This window comes from Hoplias malabaricus, chromosome 8 (assembly GCF_029633855.1).
Source record: "Hoplias malabaricus isolate fHopMal1 chromosome 8, fHopMal1.hap1, whole genome shotgun sequence".
NCBI classification, from domain to species: Eukaryota; Metazoa; Chordata; class Actinopteri; order Characiformes; family Erythrinidae; genus Hoplias; species Hoplias malabaricus.
Genome location: NC_089807.1, coordinates 30301656 through 30329601, shown reverse-complemented (window position 1 = coordinate 30329601; position 27946 = coordinate 30301656). Strand labels below are relative to the sequence as shown.

General features: G+C 39.1%; 3 protein-coding genes across 6 annotated transcripts; all 3 read right to left on the bottom strand.

The window, feature by feature from the left end:
- Positions 1–524: 524 nt before the first annotated feature.
- Positions 525–11885, bottom strand: psap (prosaposin). The gene is made up of 14 exons (XM_066680123.1): positions 11713–11885; positions 7913–8046; positions 7761–7835; positions 7550–7675; positions 7251–7442; positions 7012–7158; positions 6063–6119; positions 3434–3586; positions 3208–3300; positions 2834–3017; positions 2560–2723; positions 2184–2264; positions 1911–2018; positions 525–1428 (listed from the first exon to the last, which is right to left on the bottom strand). The coding sequence occupies exons 1-14, from the start codon at positions 11741–11743 to the stop codon at positions 1393–1395; spliced, it is 1581 nt and encodes a 526-aa protein (XP_066536220.1). The 5' UTR covers positions 11744–11885; the 3' UTR covers positions 525–1392.
- A 3428-nt stretch (positions 11886–15313) lies between these two features.
- On the bottom strand, positions 15314–18056 carry mrps6 (mitochondrial ribosomal protein S6). Its single transcript, XM_066679295.1, has 2 exons — positions 17526–18056; positions 15314–15851 (listed from the first exon to the last, which is right to left on the bottom strand). The coding sequence occupies exon 1, from the start codon at positions 17891–17893 to the stop codon at positions 17528–17530; it is 366 nt and encodes a 121-aa protein (XP_066535392.1). The 5' UTR covers positions 17894–18056; the 3' UTR covers positions 15314–15851; positions 17526–17527.
- A 5148-nt stretch (positions 18057–23204) lies between these two features.
- On the bottom strand, positions 23205–27262 carry LOC136706063 (zinc finger CCCH domain-containing protein 11A-like). 4 transcript variants are annotated; one of them, XM_066679967.1, is made up of 13 exons: positions 27166–27262; positions 26108–26224; positions 25827–25946; positions 25634–25724; positions 25402–25470; positions 25242–25322; positions 25064–25138; positions 24884–24946; positions 24190–24705; positions 24018–24085; positions 23797–23869; positions 23568–23686; positions 23205–23465 (listed from the first exon to the last, which is right to left on the bottom strand). In XM_066679967.1, exons 2-13 carry the CDS (start codon positions 26156–26158, stop codon positions 23229–23231), a joined length of 1563 nt encoding a protein of 520 aa, XP_066536064.1. In that variant the 5' UTR covers positions 26159–26224; positions 27166–27262; the 3' UTR covers positions 23205–23228. The 4 variants fall into 4 exon arrangements, with proteins under 4 accessions (XP_066536064.1, XP_066536067.1, XP_066536065.1 ...); XM_066679970.1 differs by having other exon boundaries at positions 24018–24082; XM_066679968.1 differs by having other exon boundaries at positions 26108–26221; positions 27166–27210.
- Between the last annotated feature and the right edge of the window lie 684 nt (positions 27263–27946).

Here is a 27946-nt window from a genome sequence, read left to right as displayed (position 1 = left end):
TTGTGTTGAACAGCTATTTTCCTCTTATTTTGAGATATCGCAGCATTTGTTTCATGTTATAAATCATTTTACATTTAAGATATTAAACTTTTGGCCATTAAAGAATAAATGTTTTTATATTTTATATGAAGCCAGGCTTCATAACCTGCTGTGACATCAGTGTAGAAACAACAAAAAACTTGAATCATTACCACACATTAACTAGCGGTCACATTCCCACACATGCTTTAATTTTGTTCAACTGAATGCCACCTACAGAGCTCTGTAGCTATCAACTTTCACACATGCAAGCAAGTAAACCCGTATTTCAAAACAAAAAGCATCCTTGTTTTTCTTTTCAAATGTCCATCAAAACACGACTATCCACGTCTAAAGACAATACTATTGTGAATAAATTGAAAATGCTTTATGATTTAAGTAACTAAGCATTGTGTGTATTCAGTGGCAGAACACTGCACACAATACTTTTTAACTCTTTGCTTGAAACAGCGGGGGAAAAATTTAAATAAAATCCTCAACAAATCTGGTGTTTAATTTGTTTTATTTTTTATCTCCACTAAAAAGACAAATTTAGCTTCAATTATTTTCAGTTCAGTTTCACAGATCAACAAATGACTCAGTGTAAAGCGAACTAGGAAGCTCATGAGAGTTTGGCTGAGACAGGAACATGTCAAATCAGGAAGCAGTGAGGGCCAACCAACAAGGCCAAAGTGGGTGTGGTTAACATGACAGTCACATGAATTTCCCTTGCCCCCCAAATAAACAAAGATTATGATGCAGAGAAACAGTGTATGACTTGAGTGTCACTCTTAAATTAAAGAAAAAATAATAATAATCAGCACACTGGCCTACATTTCAGGGGCTGGAGTTTTACACAAATTTGTTCTTTACATTTCCCCCAAAGATGATCTCAACCCCCTCTTTTCAATCAAGGCACATTAACCCCACCACCAATGCCACCCCCCACCCACATTTTTCCCTGCTCCAAGTTCCTATTTACACATTTCACGTGGAAATCTTGTGCGCAAACTAAAACTTTCTCAAAACAAAAACGCACACCAAAAAAAAAAGCCCATGGTTCTACAAGTGTAATCAGCAGTTGACATTTGGTTCAGGTCCAGTTCAATATAAGATGCATCTTCAGACCCCTATTCTCACTTGCCAAAGCCCTCTTGTCACTTGCATAATAATTACACACCTCCGTTCAGTAGTGGTCTTTCTCCTGCACTGGAATCCTATCGCCTATTGAATTTTGGCAGCACTTAATTTCAAATCTGTATTATCATTTAAAAGAAACAAACAGGGAAGTATTGATTTGTTTTAAAACAGGGAAAGCAGCTCTACAAAATTTCTCCTTTAGATCCTCTGGTCAGTTTTTTCTGCTCGGCTCATTTAACTCCATACATGACGTCTGCAGTGAGCCACCGCCTGGGGGGGAAATAAATAAATAGTTAGTGCTCACTATAATCATCTTCAGGGCTAAAGTCTAAGCTACATGAGCAGAGTACACGATCATTCCATCAGAGACAAATTCTGGGGATCTGAGATTGCTTGATTTACAGGATGATGTAGTGTGAGCCTCAGTTCATGTAGTGGGCACATTGCCAGACCATCAAATGCAAGCAAAAATACAGATTCTTTGAATGTCATGTACTACCACGAGTAAATACCAGTCATACTAGGAAAAACTATTATAATACAGGAATTAAATATAGTGTCTCCCAACAGATGGAACGTGTAAATATAGCCTGCACTTATTTATAGCCTGAAAGTAAGTAAATGTAATAAATGTAAATGTGAATAAAGAAACAAATCATATTCAAATCTGACTAAATTAATAAATTTGGATACGAAGGACAGCTGAAGGCCTGAGCATTTTAAAGTGCAAGTCTAGCTCGTGTGGTACTCACATTGCAGCGGGAGGCGGTCTCCATGTTTTTGCACCAGAAGGCAGGTCCCCAACTACACTGCTCCATGCCCAGCAGGTGATGCACTGCTTCAGGGCACGCACCCAGTTTCTGCAGACCCACAAAGCACAGAAAACACTTACAAAAGGCCTTTACAACACCTGCTTACTGACACCAGTGCCTCAAAGAAATTAAAAACAGTATGTTTAGAAGCGTGGCTAGAATGCTCAGAAGATCAATGGAAACCAAAACGGTGAGTAGAGAGTGTGATCTTACCATGCAGACAAAGTCTGGGTCAAGAGTCTGGAGCAGCAGCTGGACCAGCAAAGGTTCGTACTGTTGAACAAGCTGATCACACTGTAGAGACAACAAGTTGGTGCAATTTAGCTCTGTGGTAAGGGTCCAAATCAAAGAGCGCCAAGAGACCCTTCAATAATTGTACTACGTCAATTTCTACGTTAATATCAATTTCTAGAATTACAGGAGTGGCCCAAAATATAATTTCAACAAAAATAAATAAACACAAAACACTAAGATCACACAGGAAACCCTGTTTGAAATTAGTTTGCAAATGGCTGCCAATTACAATTAATGCTCATGTTGAAAGAGCAGCACTAACCCTCTTGCACTGGTTTAAGAGGTTGGAGCCTACCTGAGTCTTGAGTTCATCAGGCAGGAAGTTGCAGATTTTCTCCACAGCTTGCTCAATCTCTGCCTCAGTGGCATTCTGCTCCAGAATGCCATCAATATAGCGCACAGCCATCTTGCACACATCACAGAAGTCTCCAGCCTCAAAATCAGCCTTCTCCAACACAGCTGATAGAGGGAAGGGGAGAATAATTCAGGCGAGTCCCTCAGAATAAAGAGTTTTAAACAACAATATACTTCAGTGAGGAAGCAGAACACAGTGAAAAACAGATACTCACGGATGAAAGCACGGCCAGCTCCCTTACACAGCCCCAGCAGGGTGCAGATTGTCTTGGGATCTGCCTCCTGCACCAGCAGCTCAATAATTGCCTGGCCATAGGTCTCAATCAGGTCCTTACACTGCGCAGTAAGTGTGGATGGCAGAATGTTGCACACTTTCTCTACAGCCTGCACCACTTCATCCTAGAAACCACAAAAAGTTTTACCAGCGAGCAAATAATGAATAAATGAACTATGATTTAAAGTTCCCAATTGGCAGCATGTGAGAAAACATTCAATCCTGTTATTAAAACAAGCAAACTATTTGGATTGTGATCATGAAGATTTTGACAGATTTGTCCCCCATTAGAACTGTCTGTTGAAGCCATCATACCTCAGTGGTGTGGTCCTGGATCATATCTTCCAGTTCCTTCATGACAAACTCACAGATGGCACACTGAGGAGGTTCACGTGCACGCACCATCTTCTGCACAGCAACAGAATACACAGTGATTATAAACACAACCAATACGGTTCATTACAATTTTACTGGCATCTCAAATGTGTAAAGGTTAAACTATAATAAACATTGTGATCTCAGCTTAAGTAGAAGATCCTACCTTCATAGGCTTGGGGGAGGCATCCACTTCCACTTTGGTGGCAGGAAAGGTCTTCACAGCAGGGATGGATTTTGCAGCCACCAGAGTCTGCATGGGCACAGACTTGGGGGTGGAGTCACAGAAACCAGCTCGGCAGCAGATATCTTTAGGTTGCTACAGAGAGACAGTGGGCAGCAATTAGAACAGTTATAAAAAGACATACACTCCAGCTTAAGACACTGAATAAATAGGGGATATTCACACATGCAGTGAAATGTTGATGAAACAATATGCCCAAATGTATGCAGCCTAACAACTGACATAACTGTTGTGCTAGACTTAAGGAATAGCATGTACCCCATATTTAGATATCAAGGCCCTGAGGCATCCATGTGAGGGTGTTTTCCTGACCATACACATGCACTGTCCAGTTGGGAATTCTTAAAGCAGCTCCACAAAATAAGGCTACCTTTTTGTGCCTAAGTAAAGCCCACATGCCTAGTCTTCCTACAGCCAAGCATGCAACTCCTAAGCCTCCCCACACATGCAAAATATTTCAGCCAGTTATAAAGTGCTGCATGTGAGGTAATGAGATTCAAATATGTGAAATTCTCCCTCTCTCGCCTTCTATCCTCCTCAAGAGCAATGTTTGCAGTTAGACATTTTTCCTTCTAGCAACCAACAGGTTGAACTCATGAAATATTTGATAAAGTTGACATGTTGAGAAACAGAACACAAGCCTAACTCTTGGCACAGAAATATCAAGTATCTTCACCACTGTGTACACAGATTCAATGGTGGCATAGAATGGAAAAACCTATTTATCGCAACAGAGTTTAATAAAGAGTCTTGTATTTGAAATTGACAAACCATGAACCTGAAACACTTGCCACTTCCTTCAAATGCAAATCGTGTTTTAGCAAACGGGGCTGTAAAACAAGCCAATAAAGTCCTTAACTGTGTTCACACTCGAGTCAAAAAACAGTTCATTACATCCAAATGTCAAAGCTATACATTTTGTTCTGAATTTATGAACGACTGGTGACCTGAGGTACATTAGTGGGGCATGGATAACATTTCTTTTGGAAAATATGTCCCAAGTTAAATTGTGATTTAAATTTTTCCCTTTGGTAAATGAAAAATGACTTTCAATACATTTGACACACATCTAATTGCATAATGTAGAAGACCTTTCCTTCTAAAGAGTTTTGAAAGAGTTCTCTTTGAATACTCAATGAATGCAACAAAAGGAATCTACTCACAAATCCATTTTAATTGTAAAATGTGAACATAAAACAACATTTTAGTGGTGCATTTTGCACTGTTGTGATCAATATTTTTTTGAAACTGAAAATTAAACTAACTGAAATTAAAATCAGAACTGCTATTCCAAAACAAGTTTAAAATGGCCAGAACATCAAGTCTACACTAGGGAAGTGCAATAATTACTACAATTGGTTTCTAGAAATTGAGTTCGGCTAGTGCTGGGCATATTATAATTAATGAACAATTGTGTTTTTGTTCCTCTTAGTTCAGTGACAAGGCTTGCATTATCAATATGCTTCAGCATTACAGCTGGGATAGTTTTTCTAATGTTACTGGGAGCTTCTTCCTCTCATTTTTTTTTTTGGTGTGTCATATTTGGTGTGTGATTGTGCTTTGGTTGGAACCCCCCCCCCAACAATTTACATTTCACTTTTTGTTCAGTGTCATATTAATTTCAGTCAAAACACAGCACATCCAAACCACAGATGCTGCATTTTTCTTTAGTACTGGTTGCTTGAGTCACTTTGTTTGCGTCAGCATTTAGGTTGCTTCCAAGTGGCAAATAGGGGCAGAATCACATGACTACAGCTTGGTTTTTAAAAAAAAAATACATGAACACACAGGGGGGACATAATTATAATTTTTAAAAAAAATAATAATTTATATAGACAAGATTACATCGATTACAAGTTTCTTCAGGTCGATTTCGATTATTTGCCCAGTCCTAAGTTTGGCCCTAGTTTTCTCAGTGATCCAAACATTGCACATGAGGATGCTAATCAAATTTCACGGTATGAATAAAGGACAAAGACTAAACTACTCTGGTGAACATCTATCATCTATTTGAGGTGACAGTTAGCAAATATGTAAAAATGATAAATGTGGATTAAATTGTTATTTTATAGTGAGTAACTACAGTCCACAACAGCACAGGTTAGCGATGGTCATTCAAATTAGACACAGCACAGGCAAGAAGCTCCAAAAGCAAAATAAAATCAACAACTAAGGATGAGTTTAGCAGATCAGAAACCTACCTGCTCCTGTAGACCAAAGTAAAATGAAACGGGAGCAAGAGATAGAGAAAAGAAGAAGAGGAAGGCAAATGAGTGGGGAGAGAGAATAAAATAAGAGAAAATAAGTTATTCAAAATGTGGATGAGACCAGCACACAGGCAGAGTGGCTGTAAGACTAGACATGGGCTTAATGGATTAAGGAAAAGAGTCCTGCTCAGAGAACAAGCAAAGCTCTATATTTGCAACACATTGTTTACAGTTCAAATGTACCTTCTGGGCCCAATGTATTTCACATATGCAAAGAAAATGTGGACAAACGTGTAAAAGTCTGAATAGATGAAAGGAACTTTAGAAGTCATGCCCGTACTCACCATCGACATGAGCTGCTGAACAACAAGAGGGCCGTACTGGCTAATGTATTGCTTGCACTGTAGAAAAACACAGGAAAAAGGGAGAGGGAAAAAATATTTATTCCAAAGTAACAATTTATGAATTCAGTATCTGTAAGCACATATCCAGTTCAGGGTCGCAGTGTGTCCAGAGCCTACCTGGAATCATTGGGTGCAAGGGAGGAATAAACCCTGGAGGGTGCGCCAGTCCTTCACAGGACAACACACATGCTCACACATACAGACACTTGAGTCTCCAATCCACCTGCCAATGTGTTTTTGGACTATAGGAGGAAACCGGAGCACCCGGAGGAAACCCACGTGGACACGGGGAGACTCAAATTCTACAATGCTACTAATTTCATAATAGAAGTCCCATAAATATCTGGAGATTATAAAGTGTTGAAGCATACTCAAAAAAGACCTGGGTTATGGGATACAATTTATTGTTTTAAAGGGCCCAGTCCTTGCAGAATGAGTGTTTTAACCTAGACTTATTCTTGCAATATTGCTTGATAAAACTACAGTAATAATCCTCATGTCTGAAAATATGTTCAACACTCAAGACTATTTCATTAAATATATTTTTGCTTTAAACCACTTCGTATTTACCTCCACTCCCACTTTTTAAGTAGCTATAATTTAAGTAATCTGTGCTCAGTAAGAACACTTACAATTAGGGCTGTCCCAATCATAACATTATTTTACTGATCTGTATCTGATTTTTTGTGCTTGATATTAAGATCTAATAAGCATGCAAACAATTTGTTTAATGCAAAATATTAATTGTCAAACAGAGCAAGAGTGTGCACTGCATTACCTAGGAAATCAGAAGTATCGGAATGGGACCCTGTATCGGCACATACTCAATATTAAAAGACTCAGATCGAGGTCGAGCCAAATAAATCTTGATCATGACATCACTACTCACAATTTCAGCAATGCCAGGCTCCAGCAGCTCACACTGTTCCTCAACTTGAGCAATAAATGCGCTGATGAAGGTGGTGTTCTTCTTGGCCTCTGCTTGAAAATCACTGATGAACTTCACACAGTCTTCACACACTACATCACTAGATGCCTACAGTTAAATGAAATCACAGTTAATCTGTATGAAGTTACAACAGCTCACAAACCCTGGAAAATTGACAGACAAAAGGGAAGTAGCCACACCTCTTTGGGAGTCTGCTCATCTTTCTTTGTCTCCTGGGGGAAAAGGAGCTGAGGGACATTAAGCAGCAAAGGGTTGACTCTCTGCGCCAAATCCACCTGAGGAATCTCATTGGAGAGAAGCTGAGCTTTGGCTAGAGCTTCCTCTTGGGACACACAAAGTCCAAGGGCACCACACACTACACCTGGGTTCTCCTGCAGATAGATGAGCAGTTACAGCAAGAACATGATTAACATTTGACCTCCCCGAATTAACAATGCCCAAGACATACTTGATATTATCTTTATATAGTCAAGCCTACCAGCTCTCCTTTAATGATGTCCATGAGGACTGGGTAATAGTTGTCCACAATCTCCTTGCATTGAGCAGACACATCTTCTTCAGGAATCAACTGGCATGCTTTCTCCATGTAACCCAGGATCTCAGCCTAAACATCATACACATTAAATAAGTATTTAAAAAAAACCACACAAACTCTTAATTTAAAGACAATAATCGTTCTCAGAACTCACCTCTGTGGAATTGTCCTTAAGTAGCTGATCCACTACAACCAACACTTCTTTGCACAGATCACATGGTACAGATTTCTAAGAAAAACAAGAAATGTTAAGAACTAGCAAATGACTTTCAAAGTGTTATCATAAAGAAAATTGATACAACTAACCATCTGAGGCTGGTTCCACACGTTTTGTTGGCAGTGGGAGACTGCACCACAAAGAGAGGCAGTCTTGACATTCTGGCACCAAAAGGGGGGGCCTTGAGCACACCGCTCTGTTCCCAATAGTGGCGTGGCCACAGCTGAAACAGAAAATAAAATTAGCTTGACATTCACTTTGTCATGTGATATACACATAAAATAACTTGGAGAAGACAATGCTGCCAAAGACAAGACACCACAGTTAACCTGAAATATCAAAAGCCTATTCCTAAGTCCAACTATATAATTTACTTGTGCATGTTCCCTACCTCTGGCTTTAAGCTAGAATTCCAATGGCAATGAAAGAAAAATGCCATTACATTTGCTACTAATGACCAAGCAAAACAAACCAAGTCTTGTTAGCTTGTTTTCTCAAATCCGATTATAGCCTAAAGGTCTGGCCTGGACACTCCAAACAAACAGACTGGCAGAGAAAGTCTCATTAGGTGAAACGGAGTATCAGGCAGAATTGGGAAACACATGATAAGTAAGTAGAGCCAATGATCCAAGTCCAAATCTCTACTAAAAGAGATTCATGTCATGAAACTAACCACAAAACCACCTTCAGCACCATATACAGGAAGTAGTAAATAACTAAGCAGCAAGACCTGTTTGACAATTGGAAACCTGAAGTCATGGACACGGCAAGGATAACAGAACTTTCTATTGACATTAAATGTGTCACCCAAGTACAATAAATTTGACATTTGTCTTAATCTTGATGATTTTCACATTTAGGATTTAAAGGGGAAAGAAAGTGCTCATTTTTCTGGACAAACTGAAATTCCTAAACAGCAGTAGATAAGTCTCTCCCATATATAGCACAGGCATCATGTGATCCATGAAACATTTTAAAAACATAGAGGGAAAAAGGACCTTTGAGCGACCTGTTATTCTAAGATGAGCAAGATAAGCCCTGCCCCCAGGTCAAAACGCTCACCTCAGCACTAGGTGACTGATTTAGTCATGATCAAAATTAAAATAAGGAAGTAGAAATGGACTGAGTGGAGCAAAAAAAAAAAAAAAAAGTCACATCATGTCACACAGAACACATGCAGCACACTAAAAGAAACTCATGAGTTGGCTCTGTTGTTCGATAGCAACTACTGAAGTAATACTCGAGAGAAATCTGCAAATGACTCAGTGTCACATGATTAGCAAACATCAGCATGACCAAGTGTAGAAATATGGAAGTCTCTCTTGGCAAAAAACGCAAGCAATGGTTTTAAAAAAAAAAATTAAAAAAGCAAGCAATGGTTAAAAAAAGACATTTCCTCTCAAATGTCTACAGCTACTTCATCAATCCTGTTCTTTACACTTTTTCACTTCTGCAAATACTGGTTTAGCATACCAATGTTCTAGCAAAGTAAAAGCTTTCTGCCATTAGCTTCCGATTAAACAAAGGTTTCAGCTTTCAAAAGGACTGAGCAAAAACACTCCCTTGTTCTTATCTTTCCGCTGTAATGGCTGCCAATATATACTAATTTGCATGTTAAGGCTGTTTATGTTAAACACAGATTAATCGAAGGGGGTTATATAGCACACAGCATGGCTATTATTATTAACATCAAATAATGAATTTGTGTTGCTATATACGAAGACAGTTCAGTTACACCTCTAAGAGACTTTATAGAGGTTTTGTGAAATCCTGAATAGACTGCTTCATATTGTAAAACAGTCTTGTGACTAAAACCTGAGAGTTCCTGAGAGTGTAGTGATGACCTGACTGAATGAAGAGGAAGCACAATTTGTGAAAAAGGCAGCAGTGTGTGTCATTTCACAGCCCTAATAAAATACAGAATAAGAGCTTAAGCTTTATATTAAATGCTTTTTCTTACTGACCACATGTATTCTTTAATACTTTGCCTATATGCATTCCACATTTAGATCCCACTGCCATAAAAATCTGTATAATTCTGTGACAAATCTTCACAAGCAACAAAACCAACCTTGTGACCAAAAACTGAAGTGAAAATTGTGGGTGCGTTCACAAATACAAAAGAGAGAACACAAAAGGAGGATGTCCAGCAACTGTCAGAAGAACTGTGAAAATGAACAACCTTCAATCATTTTGCTAGAGAAAATTTATATGCAGTGGAACACCCAATAGAGACATAGTGGGACCATTTTTGTAAAGAGGTTTGTTCTGATTTGTGTATCTAAGTGAGAGAATACAACTTTAGGCTTAACAGGACAAACCAAAACACACTAGTATGGAATAAAATTCCCAACGTCTCAAAGTTTACTCAGGTTTTAAAACCCACTTCTGGTCTCCAGTTAAAATATAAATGCACATATCCTTTAAAAGTTACAGATTTAAAAGTTACTTAAAGAGATATAGAAGTTTTCAAATAAAAAAAAAATTCCTAATGCCTTCATCTCAATTCAGTATGTGCAGATCTATGAATATTCATTCAGTCCGAGCTGTCTATCGCCACCAACCACTCGGCAGATGCCCTGCAGTGTGAAAGTACCTCCCTGCAAGTCAACAGGATTGGTTACTTAGGTTTATGACATAAGAAACCCTTGCTGCCTGAATTCACCTGTTTGCGACTATTTGTAAAACAGTTTTAAAACCGAAGAAATTATCAGCCATGAGACTAACTACTTGACTGAAAAAAAAGCACCTTCTAGCAAGAAAAATAAACCTCAGACACATTATCAAGTTAAAAATCTTAATTTTCAGTGGAGGGATCTTTAAAATAAGAGTTTGATATCATCTTCTAACTTTGTTTTAGAATGCATGATATAATCCTTAAACATTAAAAAAAAAGAAAGAAAGAAACCACAAAACCCACTTGTTAGGTTCTACTAACACCCACCCCCCTCACAAAAAAAAAAAAAGATTTACACATGTCTACAGTAGTTTGTCAAAGACGTTTCCCCACTGTATTTATTAGCAATGTTTTTAAACTGGGCTAGTTTTGAAATGGGGCGCAGCCAATCAACATAGAGGTTGTTTGCATATCAGCGTTGACTTCACTGCATGGGACAACCTCTGTTTTGTCGGAATAACGACAAAAGGACACAAAATTTAGCACAATGGCCCTTTAAAATCAGTCTACTTTGTGTTAGTGGATGAAAAGAGCAGACGATTCCACCGACAATTAAAGACTTTGATGAGTCACGGGCCGAAGTGGGAGAGCAGTGTTAGCCACCACTACCACAATCTACCAACGAAACCCACATCTCCACACCCTGAACACGTTAAACACGACGACGGATAAACAGCCCTGTCCCAGTAGTTAGTACTACTTTCCATAGCAAAGAAAAACATATCCTGCGTGCTTTAGAAAACACCACCTTTCGAAGTTTCAGCGAACAAGTGGTGTTTAAAAAACGAGCACAGCAGCCCAACAACTGATAACATAATTGATTCAACATAAACAAGGTTTCCGTTTTCTAGGTTTCCAAGTGTAGTGAAATGGGTCATTCTGAGGGCGCTTAAACCAGTGGGCTGTTTAAAGTGGAACGGAAAATTCTAATCAGAAACAGGCAAAATAGAAACTCCGCTTTTCGTAAACAAATAAATACATTTGCGCCTCGGCTCACAATATATAAACTCGAGTGGGCCTGTAGTAATATATTACGTGACTAACCTAAACAAAATTGTACCAGCAATGCTACCCAAGTCTAGAAACCTTAGCGTCATGTTCCTTGTTTACCGACTGGAGCCGTTTCCGCCATGCTAACGTTAGCGGCTCTAACTCAGATACACTGCCGCTTCAAATGGCGCAGTTAGAAACCGATTCGTGGATATACGTTACCAGTGGAGATGAACAGGAAGGTGAGGAGCATGGTGTGTTTTCTGACAGTTGTTCAGGACTTCTCCGCTCTGGTTGTCGGCCTCTCCTTTCTGCGCTGTTTGTTGTATGTCTGCTGCAGTGCGGATAGTCCCGGTGCTCTGTTCTCTTCTGCTCCCCTCTCCTCACTTAAAGACGCACTGAGTCAGGTGACCACAGACATGTGACTCGCTGCTTTCAGCCGCACAGAAAAACAAAGCGAACGGAACACAGAGCAACTATTTTGTTCTTAACTCTTATTTAGCAGGAGGTGAGAGAGTCCAGTGTTCAACAGAGCAGGGGGTGTTACACAAAGACCGCATATTAGACAGACACCTGAAGCCTAAATTCAAAGGTGTCTAGTAGGAAACGAGTTGAGGTACACCACTGTTGGACAGTCCTAAATGCTGGCTTAAATTATCTGGCTAATTCATAAATCCTAAATACCCCATAAGACACATGATTGTTTTGCTATGCCTCTTAATTATATATACTGCAGATAACATACATTCAGATAATAGGCTATTATTAAAACACACAGAATGGTTTTTGAAGAGGTTTAACACATTTTGCTTTATTTTTTCCCCAACATGACCTTGTGACTAAGTGCTGTAAAAAATAACAATGGGAATTTTGTTCCTGGAATGTGTTAATAAAACACAGTTAATGGCCAACTTTTGTTTACAATATATGTAACTTGCTAACATTTTTATTATTATTATTATTTACAGCTAACTTATAATGCAAAACCATTTATTTAATTCTTTCATTCATTCTTGGTCTGTAACCACGTATCCAGTTTAGGGTCACGGTGGGTCCAGAGCCTACCCGGAATCACTGGGCGCAAGGAGGGAGCACACCCTAGTGGGGGCAGCAGTCCATCACGGGGCGACACATACTCACATCTATGGACACTTTTGAGTACTACAACCCCTGGCAAAAATGATGGAATCACTAGTCTCTGAGGATGTTCCTTCAGTTGTTTAATTTTGTAGCAAAAAAGCAGATCACAGATATGACAAAAAACTAAAGGCATTTCAAATGGCAACTTTCTGGCTTTAAGAAACACTAAAAGAAATCAAGAAAAATAATTGTGGTAGCCAGTAACAGTTAGATTTTTAGCACAGGGAATAAATTATGGAATCACTCAATTCTGAGGAAAAATTATGGAATCACCCTGCAAATTTTCATTACAAACACTAACACCTGCATCAGATTAAAGCTCTGCTCGTTAGTGTGCAGGTAAAAAGGAGTGATCACACCTTGGAGAGCTGTTACAACAAGTGGGCTGATATGAATCATGGCTGCAACACCAGAGATGTCAATTGAAATAAAGGAGAGGATTATCAGGATAACTCCTTAAAGAGGATAAATCATCATGCAGTGTTGCACAAGATGTTGGTTGTTTACAGTCAGCTGTGTCTAAACCCTGGACCAAGTACAAACAACATGGGAAGGTGGTTAAAGGCAAGCATACTGGTAGACCAAGGAAGACATCAAAGCGTCAAGGCAGAAAACTTATAGCAATATGCCTTGAAAACAGAGAATGTACAACAAACAAATGAGGAACAAACGGGAGGGAACTGGAGTCAATGTGTGTGACCGAACTGTAATAAACCGCCTAAAGGAAATGGGCTAAGGATGGGCGTTCGTGGACTGTAGATGACTGGATGAAAGTCATATTCAGTGATGAATCTCGAATCTGCATTGGGCAAGGTGATGATGCTAGAACTTTTGTTTGGTGCCGTTCCAATGAGATTTATGCAGGCCACAGTCTGAAGAAAACATGCAAATTTCCACAGTCATTGATGATATGGGGCTGCATGTCAGGTAAAGGCACTGGGGAGATGGCTGTCATTACATCTTCAATAAATGCACAGGTTTACATTGACATTTTGGACATTTCGCTTATCCCATCTATTGAAGGGATGTTTGGGGATGATGAAATCATTTTTCAAGATGATAATGCATCTTGCCATAGAGCAAAATGTCATGGTCAATGTCATGGCCTGCAGACAGTCCAGATCTCAATCCAATTGAAAATGTGTGGTGGAAGTTAAAGAAAATGGTCCATGATAAGGCTCCAACCTGCAAAGCTGATCTGGCAACAGCAGTCCGAGGAAGCGGGAGCCAGATTAATGAAAAGTACCGTTTGTCACTGATTAAGTCAATGCCTCAGACTGCAAGCAGTTATAAAAGCCAGAGGTGGTGCAACAAAGTAGTAGTGATGTGTTGGAGTGTTATTTTGTTTGTCATGATTCCATAATTTATTCCCTGTGTTTCTTAAAGCCAGAACATTGCCATTTGAAATGCCTTTAGTTTTTTGTCATGTCTATGATCTGCTTTTTTTTTCTACAAAATTAAACAACTGAAGGAACATCCTCAGAGACTGGTGATTCCATAATTTTTGCCAGGAATTGTACCAACGTGTGTTTTTGAACCATGAGGGGAACCAGAGCACCCGGAGGAAATCCACACGAGGGGGAAAACGCACCAAATTGCTTACAGTCAGTCACCCAAAGTGACTGCTGAATGTTAACCTTTCTTGAACAAATATTTTTTATGTATTATAATACAGCACTGATGGGTATTTTATATCCATAGATTTAAAAAAAGATCATGGAATGGTCAAAAGCATTTTGAAATGAAACTTTTCAAGATGTATTTTAGTAAGGTTTAAGCCAGTGCCTCAAATTCTGTATTCATGTCAAGAGCTGGTCTTTAGGTAAGTGAACTGCCAGTTTTTGAAGCTGAGGTGTTGGAAGCAGGAAAACCAGGCAAGTGTAAAAATTCGGAGTGACATGGACACGAACAAACTAGTGGCGATCATTTTATAAGCAGGGGTCTCCAAAATGGCAAGTGTTATAGGTGTTTACAGTACGCAGTAGTTAGTACCTACAAAGAGTTTCTCTGGAATTTGTGTTTAAATGTTAACAAATACATTGGATAGCATTTAGAAAAAAAAATAAAATGGCTTTAGCATACCTCTACTTAATTACATGTTCTGGGTTGGTTGTTGTTTTTTTTTTTTAATGCTAACATCCTTTATAGGGAACAAAGTGCAAATGTTAGTGCAATGTTTTGTACAGTTTAACACAGTGGTAGTGGTGGTGGTGGTGGTGGGGTGGGTGGGCATTATAAAATGTATCTTACCTTTTGCACAGGCTATAGATTTGCTTATTTTTTTCAGCAAAAAAGGAGTAAATGGAAAAAAAATCAAATTTCTGCAAATCATGTCCTTGTTTCACTTACAAAATCTACAAATCTTCATTTGGCCTGAAGTGAAAAAACCTTTGATTACACGGTAGTCGCTGGACTAAACTCTAATCCAGCTTTGCAACCATTTTTGGCTTTCAAATATTGCCACAGAGTCAAAAATTAAGGAATAATGAAATACATGGAATCACTCAGATCCCAAGCATTTCCATCATATCGTCGCTGTCCAGTTAAAACCATGTATCTCCATTTCTAATTTACCACATTTGAAAATAGCCATCTTTCGAACAGTGAAAATTTAATAATGAATAAACAAATAGAAATGCTCCAAAATGACATCCACTACATTGAAAGTTAAGAAGGTTTTTTTCCTTCTCCTGTAAAGCTACCATTTTGGGATGTTACTCATTGAACAGTGACAATGTGTAACATTCCTAAAATGTCACTTCTGTTTCAGAACGAGTGTGTGAAGACTGAACAAAAACAAGCCGAATGGAAAGTCCCACATCCACATTCAGTTCTCTTAACTTTCATTTTTAGGCAACAGGAAAAAGCTTAAATATTCACCCACACTGTGGGATTTTATTGCAGCAAACGTATTAACATTTCAACATAAGATGCAGATAACCCCACAGTATAGGCCTGTTGATCAGACATGAGTCATCTCAAATAAACAAACAAATTCAGTATTCAGAAACATCCAAATGCCTAGACATGTTAAAGAACGCTTTGTATATGGTTGTGTTGTTTCCTCTTCTTTTTTGTGTAAAAGTTTATAGTTTTTCATTTAATAAGGAAAAACAAAGAAAAAAACATTTGGAAAGACAGTTATTTATTAATTAATGATAAACATTCTCAATGATAGTTTAAATATGCTATGATCCAGCAGGCGGTCTCATTTCAGGGTCCTATAAAGGAAAAAGAAAAATAATAGTGTGAATTTTCATTTCCTCATAGATACTCTGTAGCACACTTTCAATTCCTAAAATATGTCAACTCTAAATAGACAACAATGAGGTAAAGAAATGTTGTTCAGTCTTCTCAGTTGTTCCAATCAGATGATTCAACAGTTAATAAATCATGACAATTGGTCACCAGTTACATTAGTAATGAACATAAATCTGGAGAACCAACACTGGGACCCACACTAGCCACTGTGGGCTTGGTTTTATCTGTGGACCTGGGGTAAAGTAATTATAGACCATTTCAGTCATCCTGGAGTGCATGCTCCTGTTTCAGGAAAGGTTCCTGTGCCTATTACCTTCTGTAAAATGAGCAGCAGGAATAACCCCAGGTTATATTAATCCCGTCTGAATTGACATGAGGGGGAATATTCCACAGAAAAGGAGATTTTCACAGGTTTTCCCGAGAGCGGAGGAGCATCTAGTGACAAAATATATGGTTCTAGTAAAAGCTCAGAGGCTGAACAAAGCACCACAATATAAATCCAAAAAAGGACCTAAAGAACTGGTGGCTGTAGGTAGGTTTCATGCACAATAGTAGCTTCCATACTTATTATTGTGACCATGTGTCCTACACTTTTATCATTAAACTGTTCATATCAGTTCTAACAACTGTGTGAAGGATTAGTTAGGGTTTGGCCTTCTTCTCGCCTGTTATGTTATAAAGGACTAGAGGATAGGTTCGTAGAGGGCTGGATATTTTAGGCTGTTCTCAGAACAGTTGTGACACTCTAAATACTCCAATAGCTCTGATGTGTCTGATCCACACTGTGGAACGGCAGTGTGTGATTCAAGTAGCCACTCCCATCTCACAGAGATTTCTAATCCAGTGCGAATCTACCATAAACATTACTGACGTCTAGTGGAAAAATGACATTCCCCTAGCTCCCCACGTAAAATAACTTTCATCCGAACAGCAAATAAGGCTTAGGACAATACAATAGCTAAAATAGATTATTAAAGGAGAAAACACTGATGTTTTATTTTATTTATTTTTTTTTGTCGCTTGCATCACCATCTTGCCACTGATTCATCATATCCCTTTGTTTGAAATGTAACCCTGAAAAATGGTTTCAAGGATATATAGTTATTTCACGATTTGCGTAGTACACTAGATAGGGAGTATCGTGTGTCTGTGTAATTATTTGTCATTGCAAAACGTACAACGTATTTAACCCATCTGTGGCAGTGAACACACACACACACACACACACACACACTAGGGGCTGTGTGAACAAGGTTCGGTGCCTTGCTCAAGGGCCCCTCAACTGTGGATTGAGGGAGGAGGACAGTGCTGTTCCTTCACTCCCACCGCTCTCAATTTTCCTGCCAGTCGTGGAAATCAAACCAACAACCTTTCAGTCCTAAGCACTCTTCTATAACCATTATGCGGCTAGTGGTGAAATAGGATATTCATATATGGACCTGCTCAGTAAAACAAACTGGTTTAATTGGAGATGACATAGCAACGTGATTTTTGATCTCATGAGTTCCCTACTTAGAAAGTAGGGGGGAAATATATAGCTAAAGATTTAGCTAGCTACATTGCCGTGATAAAAATGACTTGTTGCAGATTTCACGTAAATCCTCAGTGATGTGTATGAGAGCTGAACTCCTCACATTTATGTCGAAGATCTCTGGTGAGTGTGTTGTTTTGTATTTTCTAAGCCGCAGCACTGTCCCTGAGAGACCCGAACATCCTTCTTCAGGACCGTGGGTCGGATCACGTCCACGTCTCTCTCGAGGTGGTTCAGTAAGCCCTTCACCGCGGACGGAGACGCGTGGAAGTCCATGAGGAAGTAGGCTCCGCGCGTGTGTCTCTGATTGTGTTTGGAGATGTTGTAGGGCAGTGTCCGCTCGCCGAGGCTCTGCAGCTCGCGAACTACGGCGCCGCGCTCGAGCAGTGTCTCCGCCGTCCGCCGCAGTGCCGCCGCCACCTCCGGGCGCTGCATCGCCCTCAGGATCAGAGATAGCTCGTATCGGGGCATAGCTCACCGAGAGAGAAACTGAGAAAACAGTCTTTAACACCGAACAAAACACGCAACCACACCACGACACTACAGCGGTCAGGGTGCCGCCATCACGGAGCTGATGTCACAGAAAGACGGTGTGCAATAGATGGAAGCTTAGCACACCACAGCGCCCCCACTGTGATGGACATGGTATGGTCTCATGTAAATTACAAGAGATTTAAATGACATATTTAGTTAATTTGAATGAAAATATTCCCTAAATAAAAGAGTAAATTTATTATTTACTTAATTTGACAAGACTTCACCCATGAAATAATGTTATGAAGTTGCAGAAGAAAACAAGGAAATTATATTTATTTAACAAGGCACAACAGCCTTTACAAAGATTTATTAACTGTGAACGCAAGAGGAAGCTTTCTGAAAGGGATGTTCAGGTTCTAACCAAAAAACATAAAACCACGGCTGCCCATATCACGTCAGAATTAAATGTGCACCGTAACTCTCCTGTTTCCACCAGAACTGTCCGTCGGGAGCTCCACAGGGTCAATATACACGGCCGGGCTGCTATAGCCAAACCTTTGGTCACTCATGCCAATGCCAGACATCGGTTTCAATGGTGCAAGGAGCGCAGATCTTGGGCTGTGGACAATGTGAAACATGTATTGTTCTCTGATGAGTCCACCTTTACTGTTTTCCACACTTCTGGGAGAGTTACGGTGTGGAGAAGCCCCAAAGAAGCGTACCACTCAGACTGTTGAATGCCCAGAATGAAGCATTCCCTTGGCCCAATACTTGTGCTAGATGGGTGCGTCACTGCCAAGGACTACCGAACCATTCTGGAGGACCATGTGCATCAAATGGTTCAAACATTGTATCCTGAAGGCGGTGCAGTGTATCAGGATGACAATGCACCAATACACACAGCAAAACTAGTGAAAGATTGGTTTGATGAACATGAAAGTGAAGTTGAACATCTCCCATGGCCTGCACAGTCACCAGATCTAAATATTATTGAGCCACTTTGGGGTGTTTTGGAGGAGCGAGTCAGGAAACGTTTTCCTCCACCAGCATCACGTAGTGACCTGGCCACTATCCTGCAAGAAGAATGGCTTAAAATCCCTCTGACCACTGTGCAGGACTTGTATATGTCATTTTCAAGACGAATTGACGCTGCATTTGTCGCAAAAGGAGGCCCTACACCATACTAATAGATTATTGTGGTCTAAAACCAGGTGTTTCAGTTTCATTGTCCAACCCCTGTATGTGTGTATATATATATATATATATAGCGCTCTGTTAGCGTATATGTACCCTTGATCTTGTTTGGAAGGATCTTTTTTTTTCTAAGTTAATTGATCTAGGTACCTGAAAAATTATGCACAATTATGCAAAAAACATGCACCTGAAAATGCCTAACCAGCTGCAGGTGAATTAAGTAAAATTAAAAAGAAATAATAAAATCAAGTGACTATTAGTGAACATTAGTGTGAAACTAAGAACTGAATTTAAAGCAAATATCGACACCAATATAATTCCAACTAATCCCTTGAAGACTTTGGAACATTGTTTACATGCTCGTGCTTTCTTTAGAAGGGTGATTGTTGCCATTTTAGACACTGTGAGACTGCCATGGGTAGTGACGTTACGTGCAACATTTGGCAGAAGAACTTTTGCTCGTACAGTGCATGCATATGGAGATAATATTGAATAGAAAAACCATAACATTTTTCAAATTTAGGTTTTTCTTTTCACACAGCTGGCCCTGTGAGGTAAGAATTGTAATTAGACTATAGGTGTGATCTATGGTGCTTATAAGAGCATGAAAAAACACAAGTTTTAAAAATATTAATTTTAGAAAGAGTTTAATGCTGATTCTTTACCTTTATTTAAGGGACATACAGCCCATCAATCATACATAACTTTTCATGATAGAAAGGATGGTGGTTTTTGACATCCTCCTGGTTGGTTCTCCAGATAGCAGAGGATTCTTTGAGGTTTTTCTGTGAGAAGCAGCAAAATATATTAGTAGAAATTGCAGGGACTTCTTTAATGCATTGTGAGTGTTTTATGTATTTTGATTACATAAATACCCTGCTTTTCAGAGTCTTTTGTGATTGGAAACCCAGGGAAAAGAAGAGTGGCTAATGAAAAAATGTACAGTTTAAGCTTTATCACAACCACTTTTGATCCACTGAACTGTATAAACAAATGTTCAGTGTTTTGTGAGTAGCATATTTTGAATTTTAGATGACACTCAGCTGAAAATGAGTCTTGCTTGTCTTGTTGGATTTGTACACTCAACTATACATCCTCAGAAAGGTATGTTCTTATACACTTTGCCTATGTTGCATTGAGGCAATCTTAAAATCCTCTTCATTAGTATTGAAACCTGTGAGTGATGAGCTTGGAGAAACAACCTCTAACCTCACAGCACCCAGGTATAAACCAGAGTCATCTGAGGAGATCCACAGCAAGAGTCTCCAAGTGATTAGTCAAGAAAAGACTGCCAAAGCTCCTCCAAGAAAAGGAAAAGTGCCTGTGAGTCAATTACATGTAAGAATATATTCTGAGATCCTATTTGAAAAGAAAAGGCTGCAGGCAGAAAAGATGCTTTCTCAGTGATGTATTTCCAGTCATGAGAAAAGTAAAGTCTTTGCTAATGCTGGAGCAGTCCAAGTATCTGCTCAATCAGGAGAGATCAATGTGAAGACTCTTGAAGAGCTTCACAAGGAAAAACTTCAAGGACACAATCACGGGCCCAGGAAGCCTCAAGTGACAACATACTTAGTTCAAATGATGTGACTTTGAAAAGCCAATTCTTTGATAATTGATAAAGGTTTATTCTGAAGATAAACTGCATTTTCACAGCATACATAACCACAGCAACAAGACTCTGAGAAGGAAGGTGAACATATTGCAGAGCTAAGTATGTTTATATACTTTTAACATGTAATACTTTAATACATTTTTATAGCCTTTTCATCCAATAGAATGAATGACTTCTTCAGCCAAAGTGTCCACTTTCAGCGGACCAAGAGGCCTGGGCTTCTTAGCTCACTTTGTTGCAAAAACAACAACAACAAATTATATTTAATTAATTTTATTGGCAGAAATAATCATGCACAGACATGCTGCTTTGCAGTGCAGACAGTTGAGCAGCAATGGTGTCTGAGAGAATTACCACAGGCTGTTTCCCCATCCCTTATTTCTTTTTCTTTCCCAAGCATATGATTTGTATTATGGTACATGCCATTACAACACCCGGGACAAATCTAGCCTCCACCTAAAGGGTGTTGAAATGGATGTCCTACTGGCTTTCCTAATGCCAAAGCCTGACCCAATGAAGAGTGAGCTGTGGCATGATGTGCATTAAACATGTCGGTTCATTCATCTACTTTATAAAATGATAACTGACATGCACACTGGAGTTGTGCCTCTCCCCTCATTGGACGCTTGTAGGGTGATACCAATGAGATGGGAATTTTCAGGAATGGGTATCCTCCATCACCCAGACACAAGGCACCTGGTGGTTAAGTGTGTATGGTTCAGACAGAGTGGGTTGTACAGGAGAGACCGGGAGTAATGAACAGAGCCAGGAAAACCAGCAAATGCATAAATAAACCTGGCATTTTTGTGTCACACAGCCTGCAGCTGGACTGATGGTTTCTATTGCAGTGGGTATCTGGTTCTCCAGTGTCATTGATGTGGATGTGACAGTCGCAGATAGTACCCTTCACCCTCTGGAAAGCTGCCAAACCCAAAATTGTCTGCCACCACCTTCTGTTCCTCCATAGCGCAGGTGACTTTAGTAATCTGTGATGTCACAACTTTCAGAGCTACTGCCACTTGATGGATGAGCTGGCATGTAGTTGCACTGGGAATATCAAATGCTTTTGGACACAATCTGGTAGAAGGTTCCACTGGCCAGCCAGCAACGAAAAAGCAGAACCTCCCATATTGGACCACACTGGTGCTGTTTCTGGTTGAGGGGATGGAAAAGGGCTGTGATAGGTGCCCTAAATTCAGGCTGAGTTTCATCCCCATCAAAATATGTGGAGGAGTTGGACAGACCTGCGAATCCAAGAATAAGCAGCTAAGCTTTCCTCCTGTTCATAATAAGAAAAAGTGTACCTGTGTTTGAAGGGTGAATATCTATTTGGGTATTACTTGTACAGTGATTCAAATAAATTGCAGTTTTCCCAAAGACTGGGGCTGAAATGCAGCACTCTGGAACTGGAGCCCCATTGTCCAGATTGACCTGGTCAAAACACACACCCTAAACCTGTAAACCAACTGTTCAGTCGAATCATGTGTACTTGAGCAGGAAAGTAACCAAACTGCTGAATAAGGACTATCAAGAACAGAGCTGTCCATCCCAAGACAAGACTATACTCTTTTGATAAAGATTAGTATAAATTCTTAATTATAAATTCTCATTAAAAATGACTTTAGGTAAAGTATATAAAACATTTCTTATTTCTAAATTTTTTTATATATATTTTCTACATAAACTAAACAAAAAATCAGCACCATCATTAAAATAAAATAAATAGTAATATGCCTAGATACCTTGAGACTGGCAATTATTGAGCAAAGAGCTGTAAATCTCAGCCAATTTCGCGGAAAACAGACCTTTGCCTTGCTGCCTCCTCTTCGTAAACACGTATAAGGTATTAAGTTCTTATATAATACTTCATTGCCCTGTGAAGGACTGGCGCCCCCTCCAGGGTGTATTCCCGCCTCGCGCCCAATGATTCCAGGTAGGCCCTGGACCCACCGCGACCCTGAACTGGATAAGCGGTTACAGATAATGAATGAATGAATGAATAATACTTCATTGTAACTGTAACTGCTTAACCAGTTTAGGGTTCCGGTGGATCCGGAGCCTACCCAGAATCACTGGGTGCAAGGCAGGAACACACCCTTGAGGGGGTGCCAGTCTTTCACAGGGCAACACACACTCACATATTCACACACACACACACCTATAGAGACTTTTGAGTCGCCAATCCACCAACCAACAGTTATTTTTTGTCCGTGGGAGGAAACCGGAGCACCCGGAAGAAACCCACATGGACCTGGAGCTGAGTGACTGTGACACTACACGCTGTGCCAAGGTGCCGCCTCATATAATACTTTACACATCTAAATATTTATATTTTGTTGTCAACAATACATGATGTATAGCTAGTTATTTTAAATACTTTGGTACTAGCCCTGTTCCTCAGGGTCTTATGGCTTGCTTGCCATTAATTAAAAAAGAAAAAAAAGCCATTAATAGTCAACATATTGAATGCACTGAAATTTAATATTACAACATGAAATTAAATGAAATAATATTAAATGAGCTCTAGTTGTTGATCACTGCAATGAGCTCAAGCAGGACTTCATCTGCGCTCTTTCCTGAGTCCAGTTCCAGCCTATCCTCTAGCTTGTCATCAGTAAACTCATTCAGCATTCTCTCAAAGTTGTCCAATACACAGAAGTTTCCTGCAGGAGGATCAGTTTGAGTAGAAACCAGACACGGCTGATGGGCATGAGAGCTGGGACTGGCTCCAATTTGTGGACTGCAGACTGGAGCAGATAACTAAGAAGTAAAAAAAAACCTTTCAGCTGGATGTTGTAAGTATATTATTATTGCATTGCTTTTTACTACACGTGCCTGCTACAGCTGTGATTAATGCCTCACCTTAATGCGCTTGCAGGGTGGTTCCATTTCAAGGTCTTGGACAGCTTTCCTCTTCCGGGCAAGTCTTACTGGAGCAGCCTTCTTCTCCACTGAGGGTTTAACGTTTAGCTCAAGCCTCACTGAAATTCAAATGCCACCACATATTTTAAAAAATATGTATACAAGTGGAAAACACAGTGTAGCTTATATTTACACAGAATTAGACTAAATAATAAACCTCAGATAATACCTTTTAATTCCATAATATTACTTGGTGATGTTTTGGACACTTCTTGTGTCTTCTCAAGTGTGTTTTGTGGCTCCTGTAAATTGAAGCCCGGAGAAGTCACCACATTTGCAACTCTCATTCTATTGGCTGCAATAGTCTATATAAAATGTATTAAGTATTAAAACTGTATAAAATGAATGTATTTTCTGAACACAATTATGAAAGTTATAATAAATCTGTACCTTTGCAAAATGTTCAGCTCTCTTCTCAGAACCTTCTTTTTTCTTCTGAGAGAAGGTGGGAGCATCTGCTGAAAAGAATGTAGTTTACCTTTAGAATAAAGCTTTACATTTTTCAAGAATTCCTTAACAAAAAAATGACTATCAATGTTTTTGGTAATTTTTTAAAACACACCTGTGTTTTTGCTGATGCAAAACCTTTGCAAAGTCACATCATTTGAACTAAGGGTATTGTCACTTGAGGCTTCCTGGGCCTGTGATTGTGTCCTTGCAGCTTTTTCCTTGAGAATCTCTTCAAGAGTCTTCACGTTGATCTCTCCTGGTTGCGCAGATACTTGAACTCCTCCAGCATTAGCAAAGGCTTCACTTTTCTCACGACTGGAAATATATTGCTGAGAAATCCCCTTCTCTGCCTGCAGCCTTTTCTTTTTATATAGGGTCTCAGAATAAGTTTTTGCATATAGCTGACTTACAGGCCTTTTCCCTTTCTTGGAGGAGCTTAATAACTTGGTAGTCACCTCAGTGACAAGATCGTTCTGCTGCAACTGAGATATGACTGACTTTTCTTGCCCAGTCTCTTGAAGAATTTTGCTGTGGATCTCCTCAGATGACTTTGGCTCATTGTTAGGAGACTTGGGTGCTGTGAGGTTAGAGGTTGTTTCTCCAAGTTCATCACTCACAGGTTTCAATACTAATGAAGAGGACATTAATATTGTAAAAAAAAACATAAATAGACAATAGATAATAGATAAATAGACAAATGTCTAAATAATACAAAATATGCTACTCACAAAACCACACTGAACATCTGTGTATTACACCATACAGTTCAGTTGGTCAAAAATGGTTGTGATATATTTTAAATTTACCTTTGTCAATTATTTTTTCATCTGCCACTTTCCTTTCCCCTGTGTTTTCAATCACAAGAGACTCTGAAAAGCAGGATATTAATGTAATGAAAATACATAAACCATTCACAATATATTAAAGAGTATTAAATTAAATAAATTAAATTAAAGAGTATTAAATTATGGTATTCCATGGCATACCAAATCGAGTAGGTAGCTGTGTGAGGGACTGAATGATTTCACTCTTGATAGCACCTTCATTGCTATTGGGATGATCTGCAAATTTACAAGACAAACATTTATATCAGCGCTGATCAGCATTTGACATAACAAAATAACATACATGTACAGACTACAGCTTTCATAAAACATGACTTACCAGTCTTATTCAGACGGGCTTTCAGAGCTTTCATCATCAGGATTTCCTCCAAGGTTTTGATTCTGAAGTTGAGAGAATCATCTGTACAAACGATATGCAGAATTTAATAGAAGTTTCAATAACCAAGGAGTTAATAGTCTGACAAACAAACAGCTTTTACCTTTGCTAGAGTTCACAGGTTTCTTTGGAGAGACAGCGGAAGCTTCACATCCCTCTTCAGAGACCTGATCTACAAACAGCAATAAACAAGGATTATAATTCTCTGGGCTGTGCAACACTAAATATTATACATTATACACTGTACTTTATACATTACACTATACATTTTGTGCTGGCCCTGTGAGTTAAGGATTGTAAGTTATAGTAACAATATATTAATGGTGATTCCATACCTCGTAACTTTTCATGATAGAAAGGACAGTGTGGTTTTTGACATCCTTTTGGTTGGTTCTCCCAGTAGCAAAGGATTTCTTTGCGTTTTTTCTGAGAGGCAGTAAAATGAAGTAGTAGAAATAGCAGAAATATTTTAGTGCTCAGTTAAATTAAATTTTAAAAATGTTTAGCTAGTATAGTTTTAGTACTCACTTTTATCTCCATATGACGAAACTTGCATGCACTGTAGAAGCAACGGCCCTCCTGCCAAAGGGTGCACGTAGTCTCACTAGCCATGGCAGCCTCACAGTGTCTGAAAGGGCAACGATTACCCTTCCAAAAAAAAAGCAAGAACATGTAAAAAAAAAAAAAACTCTCTAAAATATTCAAGGAATTTGTGTCATCTGATATTTGCTTAAAATTCAGTTCTTGGTATCATACTAATGTTTAAATTTGTAAAAAATATTTTTATTTCATAAAATAATCTGTAATACCTTTGTGCAAGTTGAGTAGTAGTAGAAGAAGCAGTCGTCTTTTCTGGACATGCTTGTCACAGCTAGGTGATATCACAGGTTGGAAACTCGTGCTGCTACAGGGCCCTCAAAAGCCTCCTATTCCAAATGTAACAGGTTTACTTACAATTTCAGACCATTATACAACAAATAGCTATGAATTGCAGGCCTCAAAAGCATAGTGAAACATCGAAATGATACTGGTCTTTAATTTTGAAATATATTTTTATTCCATTCACCTGAAGCGGATAAGGTGTTTTTAGATTAACTTTTTCAAGGTTGGCTCCAAGCTGTATGGAACCTGAAGGAATACTTGACCAATGAGTAGGTCTAAATATTAAACAGGATGAGTGACAAGCTACCTGTGGCCTACATAGCCTTCCCTGAGACCTGCTTCCATTAGATTAATTTGTTATTTGTGTTGAAAATGTCTTTTTATGTTTTTTTCCCCAATACTAACGCTGCTGCATGTGTAGTTGGAGTTAAGATTGGGGAATCATATGTCTTGCTGCAGACGCGAAACAAAGGGGATGGACTGGAAAATCTTCCATATCTTCACATAGGGCGTTAAGTTGAAGAACAGTGAGAAATATTAATAGATTTTGAAATTGCAATAGAGCATTGAGGAATTTTATTGCATAAATGATGAATATGCACAAGACTAACATTTGATAATATACCTCTTTGAACAGTTTTGTATTTTTCTGTTGTTTGGGACCTGTATTATGTTCTTGTTAAGATAAACATTGTTAAGCCTTTTACAGAGAAGCGTTTATTTTTGTTTAAGTTAAATCTTGTTCTGAAATTGAAATACACGTCTGATATTTTCTGTAAGTTAAAGTGAACATTCGATTTAAAATTAAACAATATCCTTTAACTGAAGTCTTCACAACTAGTTAATGTTATCCTACATACGCTAACAGAGCTAGTGATAGTGAGAAATTTCCGCTGACCTGCCTAACGCTACATACTTACACACATATGAGAAAAATTCCCCTGAAAAATAAAACATAAGATAAAAATTAAATCACTGAATTTACCGGTTGTTCAGGTCGAAAAGCTTGTAAAACCTGGCTTTATCTGATTGCACTGCGGCTCGTTCACGATCTTTTAATAAACTACGAAAATGGCGCCGGGGCTAACTTTCAAAGGAGAAGTTGTCATAGTAACTGTAAACACAGCCCGACGTCACAAAAGCACTTCGAACGGATCGCTTCTCGAAATACACGCACTGTCGCCTCTTTCTGCGCATGCGCAGAACTTTCTGTCTCTCCTTTACTGATGACAGCAGATGAAGTACCTGCAAAGTGTGTCTACAGCTGAACATATCAGTGTAGAAACTTTGATATCATATTGTCTGAAACAAATGCATAATTGTACTAACTCCAAAGCCGTTTACCCATCGTTACACTGGTCGGATTAAAATACGCAGTGATTTACTGACAAACTGAGGCAGAATAAATTATTGTTTATTTGTTTTAACTTGTAAAATGCGGTTTATGGAGAGTGTTGTTGAGCTCTTTTCGCCGTACAAATCTGGTATCAGAGGAGCTGTCAGTATCAAAATACAAAAGCCCTTTAAAGTAGAAAGCTACTGTGGTTTCAGACTGTGGTGGTGAGCCGTTCCCATTTTTGGCCAACGCTGACAGATTATTTCAATGACAAAGCTGATTAAGTTTATGAAAATATATAAACATTTGTAAACGCATTTAAACGCATGCTGCAGAATTGCTGACGGGCTCTTCGTAGTGTGTAGGGTGTAGGCTGGGGCTCTTCGTAGTGTGTAGGGTGTAGGCTGGGGCTCTTCGTAGTGTGTAGGGT

Bases quoted from the DNA above. Each gene is read 5' to 3' on its own strand.
- mrps6 (XM_066679295.1), bottom strand. From the start codon at position 17,893: ATGCCCCGATACGAGCTATCTCTGATCCTGAGGGCGATGCAGCGCCCG.
- psap (XM_066680123.1), bottom strand. From the start codon at position 11,743: ATGCTCCTCACCTTCCTGTTCATCTCCACTG. The intron at 6,120-7,011 runs GTGAGTAGTGAT...GTTTTTCTACAG, and splicing joins AGCCTGGCATTGCTGAAATT to TGCAAGCAATACATTAGCCA. The intron at 3,301-3,433 runs GTAGGATCTTCT...GTTGCTGTGCAG, and splicing joins CCTCCCCCAAGCCTATGAAG to AAGATGGTGCGTGCACGTGA.
- LOC136706063 (XM_066679967.1), bottom strand. From the start codon at position 26,158: ATGTCCAGAAAAGACGACTGCTTCTTCTACTACTACTCAACTTGCACA. The intron at 24,706-24,883 runs GTAAATTTAAAA...CCTCTTCATTAG, and splicing joins TGAAAAAATAATTGACAAAG to TATTGAAACCTGTGAGTGAT. The intron at 23,870-24,017 runs GTACAGATTTAT...TTCAATTTACAG, and splicing joins GAGCTGAACATTTTGCAAAG to GAGCCACAAAACACACTTGA.